The sequence below is a fragment of the Scyliorhinus canicula genome, chromosome 21 (assembly GCF_902713615.1).
Source record: "Scyliorhinus canicula chromosome 21, sScyCan1.1, whole genome shotgun sequence".
NCBI lineage: Eukaryota > Metazoa > Chordata > Chondrichthyes > Carcharhiniformes > Scyliorhinidae > Scyliorhinus > Scyliorhinus canicula.
In genome coordinates this window covers 869,686-893,638 of record NC_052166.1, presented here as the reverse complement: position 1 = coordinate 893,638, position 23,953 = coordinate 869,686, and the positions used below count along the sequence as shown (strand labels likewise).

The following is a 23,953-nucleotide window of genomic DNA, read 5'->3' as shown; positions in this document are numbered from 1 at the left end:
GCCCAGCGGGCACGGACTGTTTCGATGGTGCCCCAGACACTGTGATACCCAGCGGGCACGGACTGTCTCGATGGTGCCCCAGACACGGCGGCCCAGCGGGCACGGACTGTTTCGATGGTGCCCCAGACACTGTGATACCCAGCGGGCACGGACTGTCTCGATGGTGCCCCAGACACTGCGGCCCAGCGGGCACGGACTGTTTCGATGGTGCCCCAGACACTGTGATACCCAGCGGGCACGGACTGTCTCGATGGTGCCCCAGACACTGCGGCCCAGCGGGCACGGACTGTCTCGATGGTGCCCCAGACACAGTGATACCCAGCGGGCACGGACTGTTTCGATGGTGCCCCAGACACTGCGGCCCAGCGGGCACGGACTGTCTCGATGGTGCCCCAGACACTGCGGCCCAGCGGGCACGGACTGTCTCGATGATGCCCCAGATACGGCGGCCCAGCGGGCACGGACTGTTTCGATGGTGCCCCAGACACAGCGATACCCAGCGGGCACGGACTGTCTCGATGGTGCCCCAGACACTGTGATACCCAGCGGGCACGGACTGTCTCGATGGTGCCCCAGACACTGCGGCCCAGCGGGCACGGACTGTCTCGATGGTGCCCCAGACACTGTGATACCCAGCGGGCACGGACTGTCTCGATGGTGCCCCAGACACTGTGATACCCAGCGGGCTCGGACTGTCTCGATGGTGCCCCAGACACTGTGATACCCAGCGGGCACGGACTGTCTCGATGGTGCCCCAGACACTGTGATACCCAGCGGGCACGGACTGTCTCGATGGTGCCCCAGACACTGTGATACCCAGCGGGCACGGACTGTCTCGATGGTGCCCCAGACACTGTGATACCCAGCGGGCACGGACTGTCTCGATGGTGCCCCAGACACGGCGATACCCAGCGGGCACGGACTGTCTCGATGGTGCCCCAAACACTGCGATACCCAGCGGGCACGGACTGTCTCGATGGTGCCCCAGACACTGTGATACCCAGCGGGCACGGACTGTCTCGATGGTGCCCCAGACACTGCGGCCCAGCGGGCATGGACTGTCTCGATGGTGCCCCAGACACTGCGGCCCAGCGGGCACGGACTGTCTCGATGGTGCCCCAGACACTGCGGCCCAGCGGGCACGGACTGTCTCGATGGTGCCCCAGACACAGCGATACCCAGCGGGCACGGACTGTCTCGATGGTGCCCCAGACACTGCGGCCCAGCGGGCACGGACTGTCTCGATGGTGCCCCAGACACTGCGGCCCAGCGGGCACGGACTGTCCCGATGGTGCCCCAGACACTGTGATACCCAGCGGGCACGGACTGTCTCGATGGTGCCCCAGACACTGTGATACCCAGCGGGCACGGACTGTCTCGATGGTGCCCCAGACACTGTGATACCCAGCGGGCACGGACTGTCTCGATGGGGCCCCAGACACTGTGATACCCAGCGGGCACGGACTGTCTCGATGGTGCCCCAGACACTGTGATACCCAGCGGGCACGGACTGTCTCGATGGTGCCCCAGACACAGCGATACCCAGCGGGCACGGACTGTCTCGATGGTGCCCCAGACACTGCGGCCCAGCGGGCACGGACTGTCTCGATGGTGCCCCAGACACTGCGGCCCAGCGGGCACGGACTGTCTCGATGGTGCCCCAGACACTGTGATACCCAGCGGGCACGGACTGTCTCGATGGTGCCCCAGACACTGCGGCCCAGCGGGCACGGACTGTCTCGATGGTGCCCCAGACACGGCGATACCCAGCGGGCACGGACTGTCTCGATGGTGCCCCAGACACTGTGATACCCAGCGGGCATGGACTGTCTCGATGGTGCCCCAGACACTGCGGCCCAGCGGGCACGGACTGTCTCGATGGTGCCCCAGACACTGCGGCCCAGCGGGCACGGACTGTCTCGATGGTGCCCCAGACACTGTGATACCCAGCGGGCACGGACTGTCTCGATGGGGCCCCAGACACTGCGATACCCAGCGGGCACGGACTGTCTCGATGGTGCCCCAGACACTGCGGCCCAGCGGGCACGTACTGTCTCGATGGTGCCCCAGACACTGCGAGACCCAGCGGGCACGGACTGTCTCGATGGTGCCCCAGACACTGTGATACCCAGCGGGCACGGACTGTCTCGATGGTGCCCCAGACACGGCGATACCCAGCGGGCACGGACTGTCTCGATGGTGCCCCAAACACTGCGATACCCAGCGGGCACGGACTGTCTCGATGGTGCCCCAGACACTGTGATACCCAGCGGGCACGGACTGTCTCGATGGTGCCCCAGACACTGCGGCCCAGCGGGCATGGACTGTCTCGATGGTGCCCCAGACACTGCGGCCCAGCGGGCACGGACTGTCTCGATGGTGCCCCAGACACTGCGGCCCAGCGGGCACGGACTGTCTCGATGGTGCCCCAGACACAGCGATACCCAGCGGGCACGGACTGTCTCGATGGTGCCCCAGACACTGCGGCCCAGCGGGCACAGACTGTCTCGATGGTGCCCCAGACACTGCGGCCCAGCGGGCACGGACTGTCCCGATGGTGCCCCAGACACTGTGATACCCAGCGGGCACGGACTGTCTCGATGGTGCCCCAGACACTGTGATACCCAGCGGGCACGGACTGTCTCGATGGTGCCCCAGACACTGTGATACCCAGCGGGCACGGACTGTCTCGATGGGGCCCCAGACACTGTGATACCCAGCGGGCACGGACTGTCTCGATGGTGCCCCAGACACTGTGATACCCAGCGGGTACGGACTGTCTCGATGGTGCCCCAGACACAGCGATACCCAGCGGGCACGGACTGTCTCGATGGTGCCCCAGACACTGCGGCCCAGCGGGCACGGACTGTCTCGATGGTGCCCCAGACACTGCGGCCCAGCGGGCACGGACTGTCTCGATGGTGCCCCAGACACTGTGATACCCAGCGGGCACGGACTGTCTCGATGGTGCCCCAGACACTGCGGCCCAGCGGGCACGGACTGTCTCGATGGTGCCCCAGACACGGCGATACCCAGCGGGCACGGACTGTCTCGATGGTGCCCCAGACACTGTGATACCCAGCGGGCATGGACTGTCTCGATGGTGCCCCAGACACTGCGGCCCAGCGGGCATGGACTGTCTCGATGGTGCCCCAGACACTGCGGCCCAGCGGGCACGGACTGTCTCGATGGTGCCCCAGACACTGTGATACCCAGCGGGCACGGACTGTCTCGATGGGGCCCCAGACACTGTGATACCCAGCGGGCACGGACTGTCTCGATGGTGCCCCAGACACTGCGGCCCAGCGGGCACGTACTGTCTCGATGGTGCCCCAGACACTGTGATACCCAGCGGGCACGGACTGTCTCGATGGTGCCCCAGACACAGCGATACCCAGCGGGCACGGACTGTCTCGATGGGGCCCCAGACACAGCGATACCCAGCGGGCACGGACTGTCTCGATGGTGCCCCAGACACAGCGATACCCAGCGGGCACGGACTGTCTCGATGGTGCCCCAGACACTGCGGCCCAGCGGGCACGGACTGTCTCGATGGGGCCCCAGACACTGCGGCCCAGCGGGCACGGACTGTCTCGATGGGGCCCCAGACACAGCGATACCCAGCGGGCACGGACTGTCTCGATGGTGCCCCAGACACTGTGATACCCAGCGGGCACGGACTGTCTCGATGGTGCCCCAGACACTGCGATACCCAGCGGGCACGGACTGTCTCGATGGTGCCCCAGACACTGCGGCCCAGCGGGCACGGACTGTCTCGATGGGGCCCCAAACACTGCGGCCCAGCGGGCACGGACTGTCTCGATGGTGCCCCAGACACTGTGATACCCAGCGGGCACGGACTGTCTCGATGGGGCCCCAGACACTGTGATACCCAGCGGGCACGGACTGTCTCGATGGTGCCCCAGACACTGTGATACCCAGCGGGCACGGACTGTCTCGATGGTGCCCCAGACACTGCGGCCCAGTGGGCACGGACTGTCTCGATGGTGCCCCAGACACTGCGGCCCAGCGGGCACGGACTGTCTCGATGGTGCCCCAGACACTGTGATACCCAGCGGGCACGGACTGTCTCGATGGTGCCCCAGACACGGCGATACCCAGCGGGCACGGACTGTCTCGATGGTGCCCCAAACACTGCGGCCCAGCGGGCACGGACTGTCTCGATGGTGCCCAAGACACTGTGATACCCAGCGGGCACGGACTGTCTCGATGGTGCCCCAGACACTGTGATACCCAGCGGGCACGGACTGTCTCGATGGTGCCCCAAACACTGCGGCCCAGCGGGCACGGACTGTCTCGATGGTGCCTCAGACACTGCGGCCCCAGCGGGCACGGACTGTCTCGATGGTGCCCCAGACACTGCGGCCCAGCGGGCACGGACTGTCTCGATGGTGCCCCAGACACAGCGATACCCAGCGGGCACGGACTGTCTCGATGGTGCCCCAGGCACTGCGGCCCAGCGGGCACGGACTGTCTCGATGGTGCCCCAGATACGGCGGCCCAGCGGGCACGGACTGTCTCGATGGTGCCCCAGACACTGCGATACCCAGCGGGCACGGACTGTCTCGATGGTGCCCTAGACACTGCGGCCCAGCGGGCACGGACTGTCTCGATGGTGCCCCAGACACTGTGATACCCAGCGGGCACGGACTGTCTCGATGGTGCCCCAGACACTGCGGCCCAGCGGGCACGGACTGTCTCGATGGTGCCCCAGACACTGCGGCCCAGCGGGCACGGACTGTCTCGATGGTGCCCCAGACACTGCGGCCCAGCGGGCACGGACTGTCTCGATGGTGCCCCAGACACTGTGATACCCAGCGGGCACGGACTGTCTCGATGGTGCCCCAGACACTGTGATACCCAGCGGGCACGGACTGTCTCGATGGTGCCCCAGACACTGCGGCCCAGCGGGCACGGACTGTCTCGATGGTGCCCCAGACACTGCGGCCCAGCGGGTACGGACTGTCTCGATGGTGCCCCAGACACGGCGGCCCAGCGGGCACGGACTGTCTCGATGGTGCCCCAGACACTGTGATACCCAGCGGGCACGGACTGTCTCGATGGTGCCCCAGACACTGCGGCCCAGCGGGCACGGACTGTCTCGATGGTGCCCCAGACACTGCGATACCCAGCGGGCACGGACTGTCTCGATGGTGCCCCAGACACTGTGATACCCAGCGGGCACGGACTGTCTCGATGGTGCCCCAGACACTGTGATACCCAGCGGGCACGGACTGTCTCGATGGTGCCCCAGACACTGTGATACCCAGCGGGCACGGACTGTCTCGATGGTGCCCCAGACACTGCGGCCCAGCGGGCACGGACTGTCTCGATGGTGCCCCAGACACTGTGATACCCAGCGGGCACGGACTGTCTCGATGGTGCCCCAGACACTGTGATACCCAGCGGGCACGGACTGTCTCGATGGTGCCCCAGACACTGCGATACCCAGCGGGCACGGACTGTCTCGATGGTGCCCCAGGCACGGCGATACCCAGCGGGCACGGACTGTCTCGATGGTGCCCAAGACACTGTGATACCCAGCGGGCACAGACTGTCTCGATGGTGCCCCAGACACTGTGATACCCAGCGGGCACGGACTGTCTCGATGGTGCCCCAGACACTGCGGCCCAGCGGGCACGGACTGTCTCGATGGTGCCCCAGACACTGCGGCCCAGCGGGCACGGACTGTCTCGATGGTGCCCCAGACACTGCGGCCCAGCGGGCACGGACTGTCTCGATGGTGCCCCAGACACTGCGATACCCAGCGGGCACGGACTGTCTCGATGGTGCCCCAGACACTGCGATACCCAGCGGGCACGGACTGTCTCGATGGTGCCCCAGACACAGCGATACCCAGCGGGCACGGACTGTCTCGATGGGGCCCCAGACACTGTGATACCCAGCGGGCACGGACTGTCTCGATGATGCCCCAGATACGGCGGCCCAGCGGGCACGGACTGTCTCGATGGTGCCCCAGACACTGTGATACTCAGCGGGCACGGACTGTCTCGATGGTGCCCCAGACACAGCGATACCCAGCGGGCACGGACTGTCTCGATGGGGCCCCAGACACAGCGATACCCAGCGGGCATGGGCTGTCTCGATGGTGCCTCAGACACAGCGATACCCAGCGGGCACGGACTGTCTCGATGGTGCCCCAGACACTGCGGCCCAGCGGGCACGGACTGTCTCGATGGGGCCCCAGACACTGCGGCCCAGCGGGCACGGACTGTCTCGATGGGGCCCCAGACACAGCGATACCCAGCGGGCACGGACTGTCTCGATGGTGCCCCAGACACTGTGATACCCAGCGGGCACGGACTGTCTTGATGGTGCCCCAGACACTGCGGCCCAGCGGGCACGGACTGTCTCGATGGAGCCCCAGACACTGCGATACCCAGCGGGCACGGACTGTCTCGATGGTGCCCCAGACACTGCGATACCCAGCGGGCACGGACTGTCTCGATGGGGCCCCAGACACTGTGATACCCAGCGGGCACGGACTGTCTCGATGGTGCCCCAGACACTGCGATACCCAGCGGGCACGGACTGTCTCGATGGTGCCCCAGACACTGCGGCCCAGCGGGCACGGACTGTCTCGATGGTGCCCCAGACACTGCGGCCCAGCGGGCACGGACTGTCTCGATGGTGCCCCAGACACTGTGATACCCAGCGGGCACGGACTGTCTCGATGGTGCCCCAGACACTGTGATACCCAGCGGGCACGGGCTGTCTCGATGGTGCCCCAGACACTGCGGCCCAGCGGGCACGGACTGTCTCGATGGTGCCCCAGACACTGCGGCCCAGCGGGCACGGACTGTCTCGATGGTGCCCCAGACACTGTGATACCCAGCGGGCACGGACTGTCTCGATGGTGCCCCAAACACTGCGGCCCAGCGGGCACGGACTGTCTCGATGGTGCCCCAGACACTGCGGCCCAGCGGGCACGGACTGTCTCGATGGTGCCCCAGACACTGCGATACCCAGCGGGCACGGACTGTCTCGATGGTGCCCCAGACACTGCGGCCCAGCGGGCACGGACTGTCTCGATGGTGCCCCAGACACTGCGGCCCAGCGGGCACGGACTGTCTCGATGGTGCCCCAGACACTGCGGCCCAGCGGGCACGGACTGTCTCGATGGTGCCCCAGACACTGCGGCCCAGCGGGCACGGACTGTCTCGATGGTGCCCCAGACACTGTGATACCCAGCGGGCACGGACTGTCTCGATGGGGCCCCAGACACTGTGATACCCAGCGGGCACGGACTGTCTCGATGGTGCCCCAGACACTGCGGCCCAGCGGGCACGTACTGTCTCGATGGTGCCCCAGACACTGCGATACCCAGCGGGCACGGACTGTCTCGATGGTGCCCCAGACACTGTGATACCCAGCGGGCACGGACTGTCTCGATGGTGCCCCAGACACGGCGATACCCAGCGGGCACGGACTGTCTCGATGGTGCCCCAAACACTGCGATACCCAGCGGGCACGGACTGTCTCGATGGTGCCCCAGACACTGTGATACCCAGCGGGCACGGACTGTCTCGATGGTGCCCCAGACACTGCGGCCCAGCGGGCATGGACTGTCTCGATGGTGCCCCAGACACTGCGGCCCAGCGGGCACGGACTGTCTCGATGGTGCCCCAGACACTGCGGCCCAGCGGGCACGGACTGTCTCGATGGTGCCCCAGACACAGCGATACCCAGCGGGCACGGACTGTCTCGATGGTGCCCCAGACACTGCGGCCCAGCGGGCACAGACTGTCTCGATGGTGCCCCAGACACTGCGGCCCAGCGGGCACGGACTGTCCCGATGGTGCCCCAGACACTGTGATACCCAGCGGGCACGGACTGTCTCGATGGTGCCCCAGACACTGTGATACCCAGCGGGCACGGACTGTCTCGATGGTGCCCCAGACACTGTGATACCCAGCGGGCACGGACTGTCTCGATGGGGCCCCAGACACTGTGATACCCAGCGGGCACGGACTGTCTCGATGGTGCCCCAGACACTGTGATACCCAGCGGGCACGGACTGTCTCGATGGTGCCCCAGACACAGCGATACCCAGCGGGCACGGACTGTCTCGATGGTGCCCCAGACACTGCGGCCCAGCGGGCACGGACTGTCTCGATGGTGCCCCAGACACTGCGGCCCAGCGGGCACGGACTGTCTCGATGGTGCCCCAGACACTGTGATACCCAGCGGGCACGGACTGTCTCGATGGTGCCCCAGACACTGCGGCCCAGCGGGCACGGACTGTCTCGATGGTGCCCCAGACACGGCGATACCCAGCGGGCACGGACTGTCTCGATGGTGCCCCAGACACTGTGATACCCAGCGGGCATGGACTGTCTCGATGGTGCCCCAGACACTGCGGCCCAGCGGGCACGGACTGTCTCGATGGTGCCCCAGACACTGCGGCCCAGCGGGCACGGACTGTCTCGATGGTGCCCCAGACACTGTGATACCCAGCGGGCACGGACTGTCTCGATGGGGCCCCAGACACTGTGATACCCAGCGGGCACGGACTGTCTCGATGGTGCCCCAGACACTGCGGCCCAGCGGGCACGTACTGTCTCGATGGTGCCCCAGACACTGTGATACCCAGCGGGCACGGACTGTCTCGATGGTGCCCCAGACACAGCGATACCCAGCGGGCACGGACTGTCTCGATGGGGCCCCAGACACAGCGATACCCAGCGGGCACGGACTGTCTCGATGGTGCCCCAGACACAGCGATACCCAGCGGGCACGGACTGTCTCGATGGTGCCCCAGACACTGCGGCCCAGCGGGCACGGACTGTCTCGATGGGGCCCCAGACACTGCGGCCCAGCGGGCACGGACTGTCTCGATGGGGCCCCAGACACAGCGATACCCAGCGGGCACGGACTGTCTCGATGGTGCCCCAGACACTGTGATACCCAGCGGGCACGGACTGTCTCGATGGTGCCCCAGACACTGCGATACCCAGCGGGCACGGACTGTCTCGATGGTGCCCCAGACACTGCGGCCCAGCGGGCACGGACTGTCTCGATGGGGCCCCAAACACTGCGGCCCAGCGGGCACGGACTGTCTCGATGGTGCCCCAGACACTGTGATACCCAGCGGGCACGGACTGTCTCGATGGGGCCCCAGACACTGTGATACCCAGCGGGCACGGACTGTCTCGATGGTGCCCCAGACACTGTGATACCCAGCGGGCACGGACTGTCTCGATGGTGCCCCAGACACTGCGGCCCAGTGGGCACGGACTGTCTCGATGGTGCCCCAGACACTGCGGCCCAGCGGGCACGGACTGTCTCGATGGTGCCCCAGACACTGTGATACCCAGCGGGCACGGACTGTCTCGATGGTGCCCCAGACACGGCGATACCCAGCGGGCACGGACTGTCTCGATGGTGCCCCAAACACTGCGGCCCAGCGGGCACGGACTGTCTCGATGGTGCCCAAGACACTGTGATACCCAGCGGGCACGGACTGTCTCGATGGTGCCCCAGACACTGTGATACCCAGCGGGCACGGACTGTCTCGATGGTGCCCCAAACACTGCGGCCCAGCGGGCACGGACTGTCTCGATGGTGCCTCAGACACTGCGGCCCAGCGGGCACGGACTGTCTCGATGGTGCCCCAGACACTGCGGCCCAGCGGGCACGGACTGTCTCGATGGTGCCCCAGACACAGCGATACCCAGCGGGCACGGACTGTCTCGATGGTGCCCCAGGCACTGCGGCCCAGCGGGCACGGACTGTCTCGATGGTGCCCCAGATACGGCGGCCCAGCGGGCACGGACTGTCTCGATGGTGCCCCAGACACTGCGATACCCAGCGGGCACGGACTGTCTCGATGGTGCCCTAGACACTGCGGCCCAGCGGGCACGGACTGTCTCGATGGTGCCCCAGACACTGTGATACCCAGCGGGCACGGACTGTCTCGATGGTGCCCCAGACACTGCGGCCCAGCGGGCACGGACTGTCTCGATGGTGCCCCAGACACTGCGGCCCAGCGGGCACGGACTGTCTCGATGGTGCCCCAGACACTGCGGCCCAGCGGGCACGGACTGTCTCGATGGTGCCCCAGACACTGTGATACCCAGCGGGCACGGACTGTCTCGATGGTGCCCCAGACACTGTGATACCCAGCGGGCACGGACTGTCTCGATGGTGCCCCAGACACTGCGGCCCAGCGGGCACGGACTGTCTCGATGGTGCCCCAGACACTGCGGCCCAGCGGGTACGGACTGTCTCGATGGTGCCCCAGACACGGCGGCCCAGCGGGCACGGACTGTCTCGATGGTGCCCCAGACACTGTGATACCCAGTGGGCACGGACTGTCTCGATGGTGCCCCAGACACTGCGGCCCAGCGGGCACGGACTGTCTCGATGGTGCCCCAGACACTGCGATACCCAGCGGGCACGGACTGTCTCGATGGTGCCCCAGACACTGTGATACCCAGCGGGCACGGACTGTCTCGATGGTGCCCCAGACACTGTGATACCCAGCGGGCACGGACTGTCTCGATGGTGCCCCAGACACTGTGATACCCAGCGGGCACGGACTGTCTCGATGGTGCCCCAGACACTGCGGCCCAGCGGGCACGGACTGTCTCGATGGTGCCCCAGACACTGTGATACCCAGCGGGCACGGACTGTCTCGATGGTGCCCCAGACACTGTGATACCCAGCGGGCACGGACTGTCTCGATGGTGCCCCAGACACTGCGATACCCAGCGGGCACGGACTGTCTCGATGGTGCCCCAGGCACGGCGATACCCAGCGGGCACGGACTGTCTCGATGGTGCCCAAGACACTGTGATACCCAGCGGGCACAGACTGTCTCGATGGTGCCCCAGACACTGTGATACCCAGCGGGCACGGACTGTCTCGATGGTGCCCCAGACACTGCGGCCCCGCGGGCACGGACTGTCTCGATGGTGCCCCAGACACTGCGGCCCAGCGGGCACGGACTGTCTCGATGGTGCCCCAGACACTGCGGCCCAGCGGGCACGGACTGTCTCGATGGTGCCCCAGACACTGCGATACCCAGCGGGCACGGACTGTCTCGATGGTGCCCCAGACACTGTGATACCCAGCGGGCACGGACTGTCTCGATGGTGCCCCAGACACAGCGATACCCAGCGGGCACGGACTGTCTCGATGGGGCCCCAGACACTGTGATACCCAGCGGGCACGGACTGTCTCGATGATGCCCCAGATACGGCGGCCCAGCGGGCACGGACTGTCTCGATGGTGCCCCAGACACTGTGATACTCAGCGGGCACGGACTGTCTCGATGGTGCCCCAGACACAGCGATACCCAGCGGGCACGGACTGTCTCGATGGGGCCCCAGACACAGCGATACCCAGCGGGCATGGGCTGTCTCGATGGTGCCTCAGACACAGCGATACCCAGCGGGCACGGACTGTCTCGATGGTGCCCCAGACACTGCGGCCCAGCGGGCACGGACTGTCTCGATGGGGCCCCAGACACTGCGGCCCAGCGGGCACGGACTGTCTCGATGGGGCCCCAGACACAGCGATACCCAGCGGGCACGGACTGTCTCGATGGTGCCCCAGACACTGTGATACCCAGCGGGCACGGACTGTCTTGATGGTGCCCCAGACACTGCGGCCCAGCGGGCACGGACTGTCTCGATGGAGCCCCAGACACTGCGATACCCAGCGGGCACGGACTGTCTCGATGGTGCCCCAGACACTGCGATACCCAGCGGGCACGGACTGTCTCGATGGGGCCCCAGACACTGTGATACCCAGCGGGCACGGACTGTCTCGATGGTGCCCCAGACACAGCGATACCCAGCGGGCACGGACTGTCTCGATGGTGCCCCAGACACTGCGGCCCAGCGGGCACGGACTGTCTCGATGGTGCCCCAGACACTGCGGCCCAGCGGGCACGGACTGTCTCGATGGTGCCCCAGACACTGTGATACCCAGCGGGCACGGACTGTCTCGATGGTGCCCCAGACACTGTGATACCCAGCGGGCACGGGCTGTCTCGATGGTGCCCCAGACACTGCGGCCCAGCGGGCACGGACTGTCTCGATGGTGCCCCAGACACTGCGGCCCAGCGGGCACGGACTGTCTCGATGGTGCCCCAGACACTGTGATACCCAGCGGGCACGGACTGTCTCGATGGTGCCCCAAACACTGCGGCCCAGCGGGCACGGACTGTCTCGATGGTGCCCCAGACACTGCGGCCCAGCGGGCACGGACTGTCTCGATGGTGCCCCAGACACTGCGATACCCAGCGGGCACGGACTGTCTCGATGGTGCCCCAGACACTGCGGCCCAGCGGGCACGGACTGTCTCGATGGTGCCCCAGACACTGCGGCCCAGCGGGCACGGACTGTCTCGATGGTGCCCCAGACACTGCGGCCCAGCGGGCACGGACTGTCTCGATGGTGCCCCAGACACTGCGGCCCAGCGGGCACGGACTGTCTCGATGGTGCCCCAGACACTGTGATACCCAGCGGGCACGGACTGTCTCGATGGTGCCCCAGACACTGCGGCCCAGCGGGCACGGACTGTCTCGATGGTGCCCCAGACACTGTGATACCCAGCGGGCACGGACTGTCTCGATGGTGCCCCAGACACTGCGGCCCAGCGGGCACGGACTGTCTCGATGGTGCCCCAGACACTGTGATACCCAGCGGGCACGGACTGTCTCGATGGTGCCCCAGACACTGTGATACCCAGCGGGCACGGACTGTCTCGATGGTGCCCCAGACACTGCGGCCCAGCGGGCACGGACTGTCTCGATGGTGCCCCAGACACTGCGGCCCAGCGGGCACGGACTGTCTCGATGGTGCCCCAGACACTGCGGCCCAGCGGGCACGGACTGTCTCGATGGTGCCCCAGACACTGTGATACCCAGCGGGCACGGACTGTCTCGATGGTGCCCCAGACACTGCGATACCCAGCGGGCTCGGACTGTCTCGATGGTGCCCCAGACACTGTGATACCCAGCGGGCACGGACTGTCTCGATGGTGCCCCAGACACTGCGGCCCAGCGGGCACGGACTGTCTCGATGGTGCCCCAGACACTGTGATACCCAGCGGGCACGGACTGTCTCGATGGTGCCCCAGACACTGCGGCCCAGCGGGCACGGACTGTCTCGATGGGGCCCCAGACACTGTGATACCCAGCGGGCACGGACTGTCTCGATGGTGCCCCAGACACTGCGGCCCAGCGGGCACGGACTGTCTCGATGGTGCCCCAGATACGGCGGCCCAGCGGGCACGGACTGTCTCGATGGTGCCCCAGACACTGCGGCCCAGCGGGCACGGACTGTCTCGATGGTGCCCCAGACACTGTGATACCCAGCGGGCACGGACTGTCTCGATGGTGCCCCAGACACTGCGGCCCAGCGGGCACGGACTGTCTCGATGGTGCCCCAGACACTGTGATACCCAGCGGGCACGGACTGTCTCGATGGTGCCCCAGACACTGCGGCCCAGCGGGCACGGACTTTCTCGATGGTGCCCCAGACACTGTGATACCCAGCGGGCACGGACTGTCTCGATGGGGCCCCAGACACTGTGATACCCAGCGGGCACGGACTGTCTCGATGGTGCCCCAGACACAGCGATACCCAGCGGGCACGGACTGTCTCGATGGTGCCCCAGACACTGTGATACCCAGCGGGCACGGACTGTCTCGATGGGGCCCCAGACACTGTGATACCCAGCGGGCACGGACTGTCTCGATGGGGCCCCAGACACTGTGATACCCAGCGGGCACGGACTGTCTCGATGGTGCCCCAGACACTGCGGCCCAGCGGGCACGGACTGTCTCGATGGGGCCCCAGAGACAGCGATACCCAGCGGGCACGGACTGTCTCGATGGTGCCCCAGATACGGCGGCCCAGCGGGCACGGACTGTCTCGATGGTGCCCCAGACACTGCGGCCCAGCGGGCACGGACTGTCTCGATGGTGCCCCAGACACTGCGGCCCAGCGGGCACGGACTGTCTCGATGGTGCCCCAGACACTGCGGCCCAGCGGGCACGGACTGTCTCGATGGTGCCCCAGACACTGCGGCCCAGCGGGCACGGACTGTCTCGATGGTGCCCCAAACACTGCGGACCAGCGGGCACGGGCTGTCTCGATGGTGCCCCAGACACTGTGATACCCAGCGGGCACGGACTGTCTCGATGGTGCCCCAGACACCGGCCCAGCGGGCACGGACTGTCTCGATGGTGCCCCAGACACGGCGATACCCCGCGGGCACGGACTGTCTCGATGGTGCCCCAGACACGGCGATACCCAGCGGGCACGGACTGTCTCGATGGTGCCCCAGACACTGTGATACCCAGCGGGCACGGACTGTCTCGATGGTGCCCCAGACACTGTGATACCCAGCGGGCACGGACTGTCTCGATGGTGCCCCAGACACTGCGGCCCAGCGGGCACGGACTGTCTCGATGGTGCCCCAGACACTGCGATACCCAGCGGGCACGGACTGTCTCGATGGTGCCCCAGACACAGCGATACCCAGCGGGCACGGACTGTCTCGATGGTGCCCCAGACACTGCGGCCCAGCGGGCACGGACTGTCTCGATGGTGCCCCAGACACGGCGATACCCAGCGGGCACGGACTGTCTCGATGGTGCCCCAGACACTGCGGCCCAGCGGGCACGGACTGTCTCGATGGTGCCCCAGACACTGCGGCCCAGCGGGCACGGACTGTCTCGATGGTGCCCCAGACACGGCGATACCCAGCGGGCACGGACTGTCTCGATGGTGCCCCAGACACTGTGATACCCAGCGGGCACGGACTGTCTCGATGGTGCCCCAGACACTGTGATACCCAGCGGGCACGGACTGTCTCGATGGTGCCCCAGACACTGTGATACCCAGCGGGCACGGACTGTCTCGATGGTGCCCCAGACACTGCGGCCCAGCGGGCACGGACTGTCTCGATGGGGCCCCAGACACTGCGGCCCAGCGGGCACGGACTGTCTCGATGGTGCCCCAGACACCGTGATACCCAGCGGGCACGGACTGTCTCGATGGTGCCCCATACACTGCGGCCCAGCGGGCACGGACTGTCTCGATGGTTCCCGTGGACGGCATTCACCCTCTCCGAGGACAGCAGGCCGCGACTGTAGAGGGGTAGAGAGTGGGATTGGATGACCCCCTGGCTCGCCTGCGGCCTGGACCTGTTTCTGGTAGGTTTTTCCTGGCCGAGGTGAGCTGGCTGACAGGGTCCATCCCGCTCGGCACTGGCCGCCCCCCTGGGTCAGGAGGAAGCGGACCTGCCAATGAGGTTTCAGTGATCCGGAACGGGGGATGATGCAGCGTTACAGCGACTTACCCACCCCGTCCTGTGATTGTGTTTCAGAGCTCCTACACTCAGGCACAGCGAGGCCGCTTAACTTCATGCTCAACTCCACTGACTTCCGCATCCTGTTAATGGACCAGGATCAGGACCGGATGTACCTGGGAACGCGGGAATACCTGCTCGCTCTCGATATGCACAACATCAACAGGGAGCCGCTCATTGTGAGTATGCTGCAGTCACTCAATCATTCCGGAGAACTCCCTCCCCGGATTGGGACGCATCCCCCTCTCAGCCTGACCGCATCTCCAATCCAGCCACAGAGCACAGGCCCCTCGTCAATCTTATCCCCTCTCCCTCTCCCTCTCTCGCTCTGCCACTCACTCCCTCTGTCTCTCTCTCTCTCTCTCTCCCAATGCCTTCAGATCCTTCCGAAAATGTGGCACGCAGGAAACCAACTGACCCTCTGACAGTGCGGCACTCCCTCAGTACTGACCCTCTGACAGAGCGGCACTCCCTCAGTACTGACCCTCTGACAGTGCGGCACTCCCTCAGTACTGACCCTCCGACAGGGCGGCACTCCCTCAGTACTGACCCTCTGACAGTGCGGCACTCCCTCAGTACTGACCCTCTGACAGTGCGGGACTCCCTCAGTACTGACCCTCTGACAGTGCGGCACTCCCTCAGTACTGACCCTCTGACAGTGCGGCACTCCCTCAGTACTGACCCTCTGACAGTGCGGGACTCCCTCAGTACTGACCCTCTGACAGTGCAGCATTCCCTCAGTACTGACCCTCTGACAGTGCGGCACTCCCTCAGTACTGACCCTCTGACAGTGCGGCACTCCCTCAGTACTGACTCTCTGACAGTGCAGCACTCCCTCAGTACTGACTCTCTGACAGTGCAGCACTCCCTCAGTACTGACCCTCTGACAGTGCAGCACTCCCTGAGCACTGACCCTCTGACAGTGCGGCACTCCCTCAGTACTGACCCTCTGATAGTGCAGCACTCCCTCAGTACTGACCCTCTGACAGTGCGGCACTCCCTCAGTACTGACCCTCTGACAGTGCGGCGCTCCCTCAGTACTGACCCTCTGACAGTGCGGCACTCCCTCAGTACTGACCCTCTGACAGGGCGGCACTCCCTCAGTACTGACCCTCTGACAGTGCGGCACTCCCTCAGTACTGACTCTCTGACAGTGCAGCATTCCCTCAGTACTGACCCTCTGACAGTGCAGCACTCCCTCAGTACTGACCCTCTGACAGTGCGGCACTCCCTCAGTACTGACCCTCTGACAGCGCAGCACTCCCTCAGCACTGACCCTCTGACAGTGCGGCACTCCCTCAGTACTGACCCTCTGACAGTGCGGCGCTCCCTCAGTACTGACCCTCTGACAGTGCGGCACTCCCTCAGTACTGACCCTCTGACAGTGTGGCACTCCCTCAGTACTGACCCTCTGACAGTGCGGCACTCCCTCAGTACTGACCCTCTGACAGTGCGGCACTCCCTCAGTACTGACCCTCTGACAGTGCGGCACTCCCTCAGTACTGACCCTCTGACAGTGCGGCACTCCCTCAGTACTGACCCTCTGACAGTGCGGCACTCCCTCAGTACTGACCCTCTGACAGTGCGGAGCTCCCTGAGCACTGACCCTCTGACAGTGCGGCACTCCCTCAGTACTGACCCTCTGATAGTGCAGCACTCCCTCAGTACTGACCCTCTGACAGTGCGGCACTCCCTCAGTACTGACCCTCTGACAGTGCGGCGCTCCCTCAGTACTGACCCTCTGACAGTGCGGCACTCCCTCAGTACTGACCCTCTGACAGGGCGGCACTCCCTCAGTACTGACCCTCTGACAGTGCGGCACTCCCTCAGTACTGACTCTCTGACAGTGCAGCATTCCCTCAGTACTGACCCTCTGACAGTGCAGCACTCCCTCAGTACTGACCCTCTGACAGTGCGGCACTCCCTCAGTACTGACCCTCTGACAGCGCGGCACTCCCTCAGTACTGACCCTCTGACAGTGCAGCACTCCCTCAGTATTGACCCTCTGACAGTGCGGCACTCCCTCAGTACTGACCCTCTGACAGTGCAGCACTCCCTCAGTATTGACCCTCTGACAGTGCGGCACTCCCTCAGTACTGACCCTCTGACAGTGCGGCGCTCCCTCAGTACTGACCCTCTGACAGTGCGGCACTCCCTCAGGACTGACCCTCTGACAGTGCGGCACTCCCTCAGTACTGACCCTCTCACAGTGCGGCACTCCCTCAGTACTGACCCTCTGACAGTGTGGCACTCCCTCAGTACTGACCCTCTGACAGTGCGGCACTCCCTCAGTACTGACCATCTGACAGTGCGGCACTCCCTCAGTACTGACCCTCTAACAGTGCGGCACTCCCTCAGCACTGACCCTCTGACAGTGCAGCACTCCCTCAGTACTGACCCTCTGACAGTGCGGCACTCCCTCAGCACTGACCCTCTGACAGTGCAGCACTCCCTCAGTACTGACCCTCTGACAGTGCGGCACTCCCTCAGTACTGACCCTCTGACAGTGCGGCACTCCCTCAGTACTGACCCTCTGACAGTGCGGCACTCCCTCAGTACTGACCCTCTGACAGTGCGGCACTCTGTCACTCATGCTTTTTCAAAGAGCTGACTCAGAAAAGATGGGCTGAATGGCCTCTTTTGCTGTTTTAATGTGAAAGACGGTTTCCATACAGAATTGCTAATATTTTCCTTTAAATTGACAGATCCATTGGCCAGCATCAGAGAGACGTCAGGCTGACTGCCGACTGGCCGGCAAAGGGCGGGAGGTAAGGCTCTCGGTTTCTGTTTCCTTCTCCACTCCCCACTTCCACCTCCCGCAGGCAGACTGTGCACCAGGAACAGGGGGAGGCCCATTCAGCCCCTCTCCAGCCTGTTACACAGGAACAGGAGGCCATTCAGCCCCTCTCCAGCCTGTTACACAGGAACAGGAGGCTATTCAGCCCCTCTCCAGCCTGTTACACAGGAACAGGAGGAGGCCCATTCGGCCCCTCTCCAGCCTGTTACACAGGAACAGGAGGAGGCCATTCAGCCCCTCTCCAGCCTGTTACACAGGAACAGGAGGAGGCCATTCAGCCCCTCTCCAGCCTGTTACACTGGAACAGGAGGCCATTCAGCCCCTCTTCAGCCTGTTACACAGGAACAGGAGGAGGCCCATTCAGCCCCTCTCCAGCCTGTTACACAGCAACAGGTGGAGGCCCATTCAGCCCCTCTCCAGCCTGTTACACAGGAACAGGAGGAGCCCATTCAGCCCCTCTCCAGCCTGTTACACAGGAACAGGAGGAGGCCCCATTCAGCCCCTCTCCAGCCTGTTACACAGGAACAGGAGGCCATTCAGCCCCTCTCCAGCCTGTTACATAGGAACAGGAGGAGGCCATTCAGCCCCTCTCCAGCCTGTTACACAGGAACAGGAGGAGGCCCATTCAGCCCCTCTCCCGCCTGTTACACAGGAACAGGAGGAGGTCCATTCAGCCCCTCTCCAGCCTGTTACACAGGAACAGGGGGAGGCCCATTCAGCCCCTCTCCAGCCTGTTACACAGGAACAGGAGGAGGCCCATTCAGCCCCTCTCCAGCCTGTTACACAGGAACAGGAGGCCATTCAACCCCTCTCCAGCCTGTTGCACAGAAACAGGAGGAGGCCATTCAGCCCCTCTTGAGCCTGTTGCACAGAAAAAGGAGGAGGCCCATTCAGCCCCACCCGTGACACAGAAACAGGAAGAGTCCATTCAGCCCCTCTTGAGCCTGTTAGGAATAGAAGGAGGCCCATTCAGCCCCTCTCGAGCTTGTTACACAGAAACAGGAGGAGGCCCATTCAGCCCCTCTCCAGCCTGTTACACAGGAACAGGAGGAGGCCCATTCAGCCCGTCTCGAGCCTGTAACGCAGTAAGCAGGGGTGCATTAGGGGGCAGGAGCTGATGGGTGTGGTTGAAGTGACTTTGTCTTGGTTAGGTTACACGTGTCTCTCTCTCTCCTCACCACTCCCAGGGCGAGTGTGCGAATTACATCCGACTTATCGAACGCTGGAACCGGACTCATCTCTTCACCTGTGGCACGGGTGCCTTCAATCCCACCTGTTCCTACATCCATCGTGGCTGGCGCTCGGAGGTTGGTACGGGGCTTTCCATGGGGGTGGGGCGGGATGGATATCTTTACCATCACGATGCTGTCTGTCCGCCCTCTCCCTCTCTCTCTGACGCACACCCACCATCGCGCGTGTTCCCGAATGTGTGAGTAGCATATCCGACTGCGGTGTGCATCGTGGATATCTAAGCGTGACATGTTTACATAGGGAATCCCCATTAAATGTCCCCGCCATTTGTTGCCCATCCCTAATTGCTGCTTGAACGGTGTCTCGTTGGAACCATTTCAGACGGGCATTCACTCCCTCCCCCACCGACGCACAGTAGCAGCCGTGTGTCCCATCTACAAGATGCACCGCGGCAACTCACCAAGGCTCCTTCGGCAGCACCTTCCAAACCCACGCCCTCCACCATCTAGAAGAACAAGAGCAGCAGATACCTGGGACCCCCACCACCTGGAGGTTCCCCTCCGAGCCCCTCACCATCCCGACTGGGAAATATATCGGCCGTTCCTTCACTGTCGCTGGGGCAAAATCCCGGCACTCCCTCCCTAACAGCACAGTGGGTGTACCTACACCTCACGGGACTGCAGCGGGTTGAAGGCGGCGGCTCACCCATCCCCTCCTCAAGGGGCAATTAGGGACGGGCGATAAACACTGGGATGGACCCAGCGACGGACACGTCCTGTAAATTAATTTAAACATCAGCCTGTGTGTGGGTTTAAGCCCCCAAATATATATTCGCAAGTTTGTATAAATGTTGCCCACGAACAATTGACTAATTAACATTGATTTTTTTTTTTGGCTGAAGGAAAATTTTAGTGCTTAGTGGAGAAATAAAATGTATTTATTGAATGTATGTTGCTACTTAATGTTTTAGTGCCTTGTGTAAGTGTCGATCTCCTTCAGTCCGGATGTTCTGCGATGGGAGACGGTTCAGTGAAGGTTTGGTCTGTTCCCCGGGGTGGAGGCCGTTTGTATCGGGAGCAGCGCAGGGTCTGAACCCGTTTGGAGTTTCGAAGAACGAGGGGTGGTCTTATTGAAACGTATCAGATTCTAGTTGGGGGGGGGGGGGGTTTAACAAGGCGGAGGCTGAGAGGATTTTACACCCCCTCGTGGGGGTGAATCTGGAACTGGGCGAGGGGTCCAGTTTGAGAATAATGGCGGATGAGATGGGGAGGAAATTCTTCACTCGGGGTGGCAGTCTGTGAAATTCTCCCCTCCCCACCTCTCCCCAGGCAGCAGTGGGGGCCTTGTTAAATATTTCAAGGCCGAGTTTTGATTGATGAGGGGGGGTCTAGGGTTATGGGGGGGGTGGGGGGGGGGGGGGGGGGTGGGGGGGGGGTGGGAAGGGGAGATAGGAGAGCGGAGTTGAAGTTACAATCAGATCTGCGTCATCTTATTGAATGGGAGATCAAGCTTCAGAGGGGCTGAATGGCTTCACCTGTTTCTACATCCCAGAAGCAGTAACCTGGGCCATTTAGTGTAAGGGCATTGGAAGCATTGGAGTTTCTTCCGGGTGCTCCGGCTTCCTCCGGGTGCTCCGGTTTCCTCCGGTGCTCCGGCTTCCTCCGGGTGCTCCGGCTTCCTCCGGGTGCTCCGGCTTCCTCCGGGTGCTCCGGTTTCCTCCGGTGCTCCGGCTTCCTCCGGGTGCTCCGGCTTCCTCCGGGTGCTCTGGTTTCCTCCGGGTGCTCTGGTTTCCTCTGACTTCCTCCGGGTGCTCCGGCTTCTTCCGGGTGCTCCGGTTTCCTCCGGGTGCTCCGGCTTCTTCCGGGTGCTCCGGCTTCCTCCGGGTGCTCCGGTTTCCTCCGGGTGCTCCGGCTTCCTCCGGCTGCTCCGGCCTCCTCCGGGTGCTCCGGTTTCCTCTGACTTCCTCCGGGTGCTCCGGCTTCCTCCGGGTGCTCCGGCTTCCTCCGGGTGCTCCGGTCTCCTCCGGGTGCTCCGGTTTCCTCCGGGTGCTCCGGCTTCCTCCGGGTGCTCCGGCCTCCTCTGGGTGCTCCGGTTTCCTCCGGGTGCTCCCGTTTCCCCCTCCCCCCCCCGCCCAAAGGGGCTGGTTTAGCTCACCGGGCGAAATCGCTGGCTTTTAAAGCTGACCAAGGCAGGCCAGCAGCACGGTTCGATTCCCGTACCAGCCTCCCCGAACAGGCACCGGAATGTGGCGACTAGGGGCTTTTCACAGTAACTTCATTGAAGCCTACTCGTGACAATAAGCGATTTTCATTTCATTTTCATTTTTCACAGTCTAAAGATGTGGGGATTAGGTGGGGTGAAGGGGGTAGGGCTAGGAGTGGGCCTGGGGTTAGGGAGCTTTCTATGAGGGTTGGTGCAGACTCGATGGACTGAATGGCCTCTCTCTGCACTATAGGGATTCTGGCTCTAACACAAGAAATAGGTCGACCAATCGTCCCCTCGAACCCACTCCGCCATTCAATACGATCATGCCTGATCTCCACTCGACCTCAACACTTTCCTGCCCATTCTCCATAACCCTTCAACCCATTACTAATGAAAAATATGTCAATCCCGACTCGGAAGGTGGCTGGGAGGAGGGAGGGGTAGTAGTATAAGGCTGGGAGGTGTAGTATAAGGATGGGGTAGGTGGAGTATAAGGGTGGGGTAGGTGTAGTATAAGGATGGGGGAGGTGTAGTATAAGGATGGGGTAGGTGGAGTATAAGGGTGGGGTAGGTGTAGTATAAGGATGGGGGAGGTGTAGTATAAGGATGGGGTAGGTGGAGTATAAGGGTGGGGTAGGTATAGTATAAGGGTGGGGTAGGTGTAGTATAAGGATGGGGTAGGTGGAGTATAAGGGTGGGGAGGTGTAGTATAAGGGTGTGGTAGGTGTATAAGGGTGGGGTAGGTGTAGTATAAGGATGGGGTAGGTGGAGTATAAGGGTGGGGTAGGTGTAGTATAAGGGTGGGGTAGTAGTATAAAGGTGGGGTACGTGTATAAGGATGGGGTAGGTGTAGTATAAGGATGGGGTAGGTGTAGTATAAGGGTGTGGTAGGTGTAGTATAAGGGTGGGGAGGTGTAGTATAAGGATGGGCTAGGTGGAGTATAAGGGTGGGGTAGGTGTAGTATAAGGGTGGGGTAGGTGGAGTATAAGGGTGGGGTAGGTGATAAGGGTGGGGTAGGTGTAGTATAAGGGTGTGGTGGGTGTAGTATAAGGGTGGGGAGGTGTAGTATAAGGGTGGGGAGGTGTAGTATAAGGGTGGTAGGTGTAGTATAAGGGTGGGGAAGTGTAGTATAAGGGTGGGGTAGGTGTAGTATAAGGGTGGGGGCGTGTAGTATAAGGGTGGGGAGGTGTAGTATAAGGGTGTGGTAGGTGTAGTATAAGGGTGAAGGCGTGTAGTAAGGGTGGGGTAGGTGTAGTATAAGGGTGGGGAGGTGTAGTATAAGGGTGTGGTAGGTGTAGTATAAGGGTGGGGAGGTGTAGTATAAGGGTGGGGTAGGTGTAGTATAAGGGTGGGGGCGTGTAGTATAAGGGTGGGGTAGGGTAGTATAAGGGTGGGGGGGGTAGTGTAGGGTAGAAGTGTGGGGTAGTGTTAGGGTGGGATACGTGTAGTATAAGGGGAGGTGTAGTATAAGGGTGGGGTAGGTGTAGTATAAGGTGGGGAGGTGTAGTATAAGGGTGGGGTTGGTGTAGTATAAGGGTGGGGGCGTGTAGTATAAGGGTGGGGTAGGTGTAGTATAAGTGTGGGGTAGGTGTAGTATAAGGGGAGGTGTAGTAGAAGGGTGGGGTAGGTGTAGTATAAGGGTGGGGTAGGTGTAGTATAAGGGTGGGAGGTGTAGTATAAGGGTGGGGTAGGTGTAGTATAAGGGTGGGGTAGGTGTAATATAAGGGCGGGGTAGGTGCAGTACGAGGGCGGGGTAGTTGTAGTACAAGGGTCGGGTAGGTGTAGTACAAGGGTGGGGTAGGTGTAGTATAATGGTGGGGTCGGTGCAGTATAAGGATGGGGTAGGTGCAGTATTAGGGTGGGGTAGGTGTAGTATAAGGGTGGGGTAGGTGTAGTATAAGGGCGGGGTAGGCGTAATATAAGGGCGGGGTAGGTGTAGTACGAGGGCGGGGTAGTTGTAGTACAAGGGTGGGGTAGGTGTAGTATAAGGGTGGGGTAGGTGTAGTATAAGGATGGGCTAGGTGGAGTATAAGGGTGGGGTAGGTGTAGTATAAGGGTGGGGTAGGTGGAGTATAAGGGTGGGGTAGGTGATAAGGGTGGGGTGGTGTAGTATAAGGGTGGGGTAGGTGGAGTATAAGGATGGGGTAGGTGTAGTATAAGGATGGGGTAGGTGGAGTATAAGGTGGGGTAGGTATAGTATAAGGGTGGGGTAGGTGCAGTATAAGGATGGTGTAGGTGGAGTATAAGGGTGGGGTAGGTGTATAAGGGTGGGGTAGCTGTAGTATATGAATGGGGTAGGTGGAGTATAAGGGTGGGTAGGTGGAGTATAAGGGTGGGGTAGGTGGAGTATAAGTGTGGGGTAGGTGTAGTATAAGTGTGGGGTAGGTGTA

The 23,953-nt window shown here is 62.8% G+C and overlaps 1 protein-coding gene across 1 annotated transcript in view; it reads left to right on the top strand.

Annotated features, from left to right (window-relative positions):
• Positions 1-20,276, top strand: part of LOC119955882 (semaphorin-3F-like) — an 87,313-nt gene extending 67,037 nt beyond the window's left edge. The window contains exons 3-6 of the mRNA XM_038782534.1: positions 15,388-15,548; positions 18,075-18,137; positions 19,354-19,473; positions 20,259-20,276. Coding sequence (XP_038638462.1) covers positions 15,388-15,548; positions 18,075-18,137; positions 19,354-19,473; positions 20,259-20,276 — 362 coding nt within the window. The remainder of the gene's footprint in view (positions 1-15,387; positions 15,549-18,074; positions 18,138-19,353; positions 19,474-20,258) is intronic.
• The last annotated feature ends 3,677 nt before the right edge of the window (positions 20,277-23,953 follow it).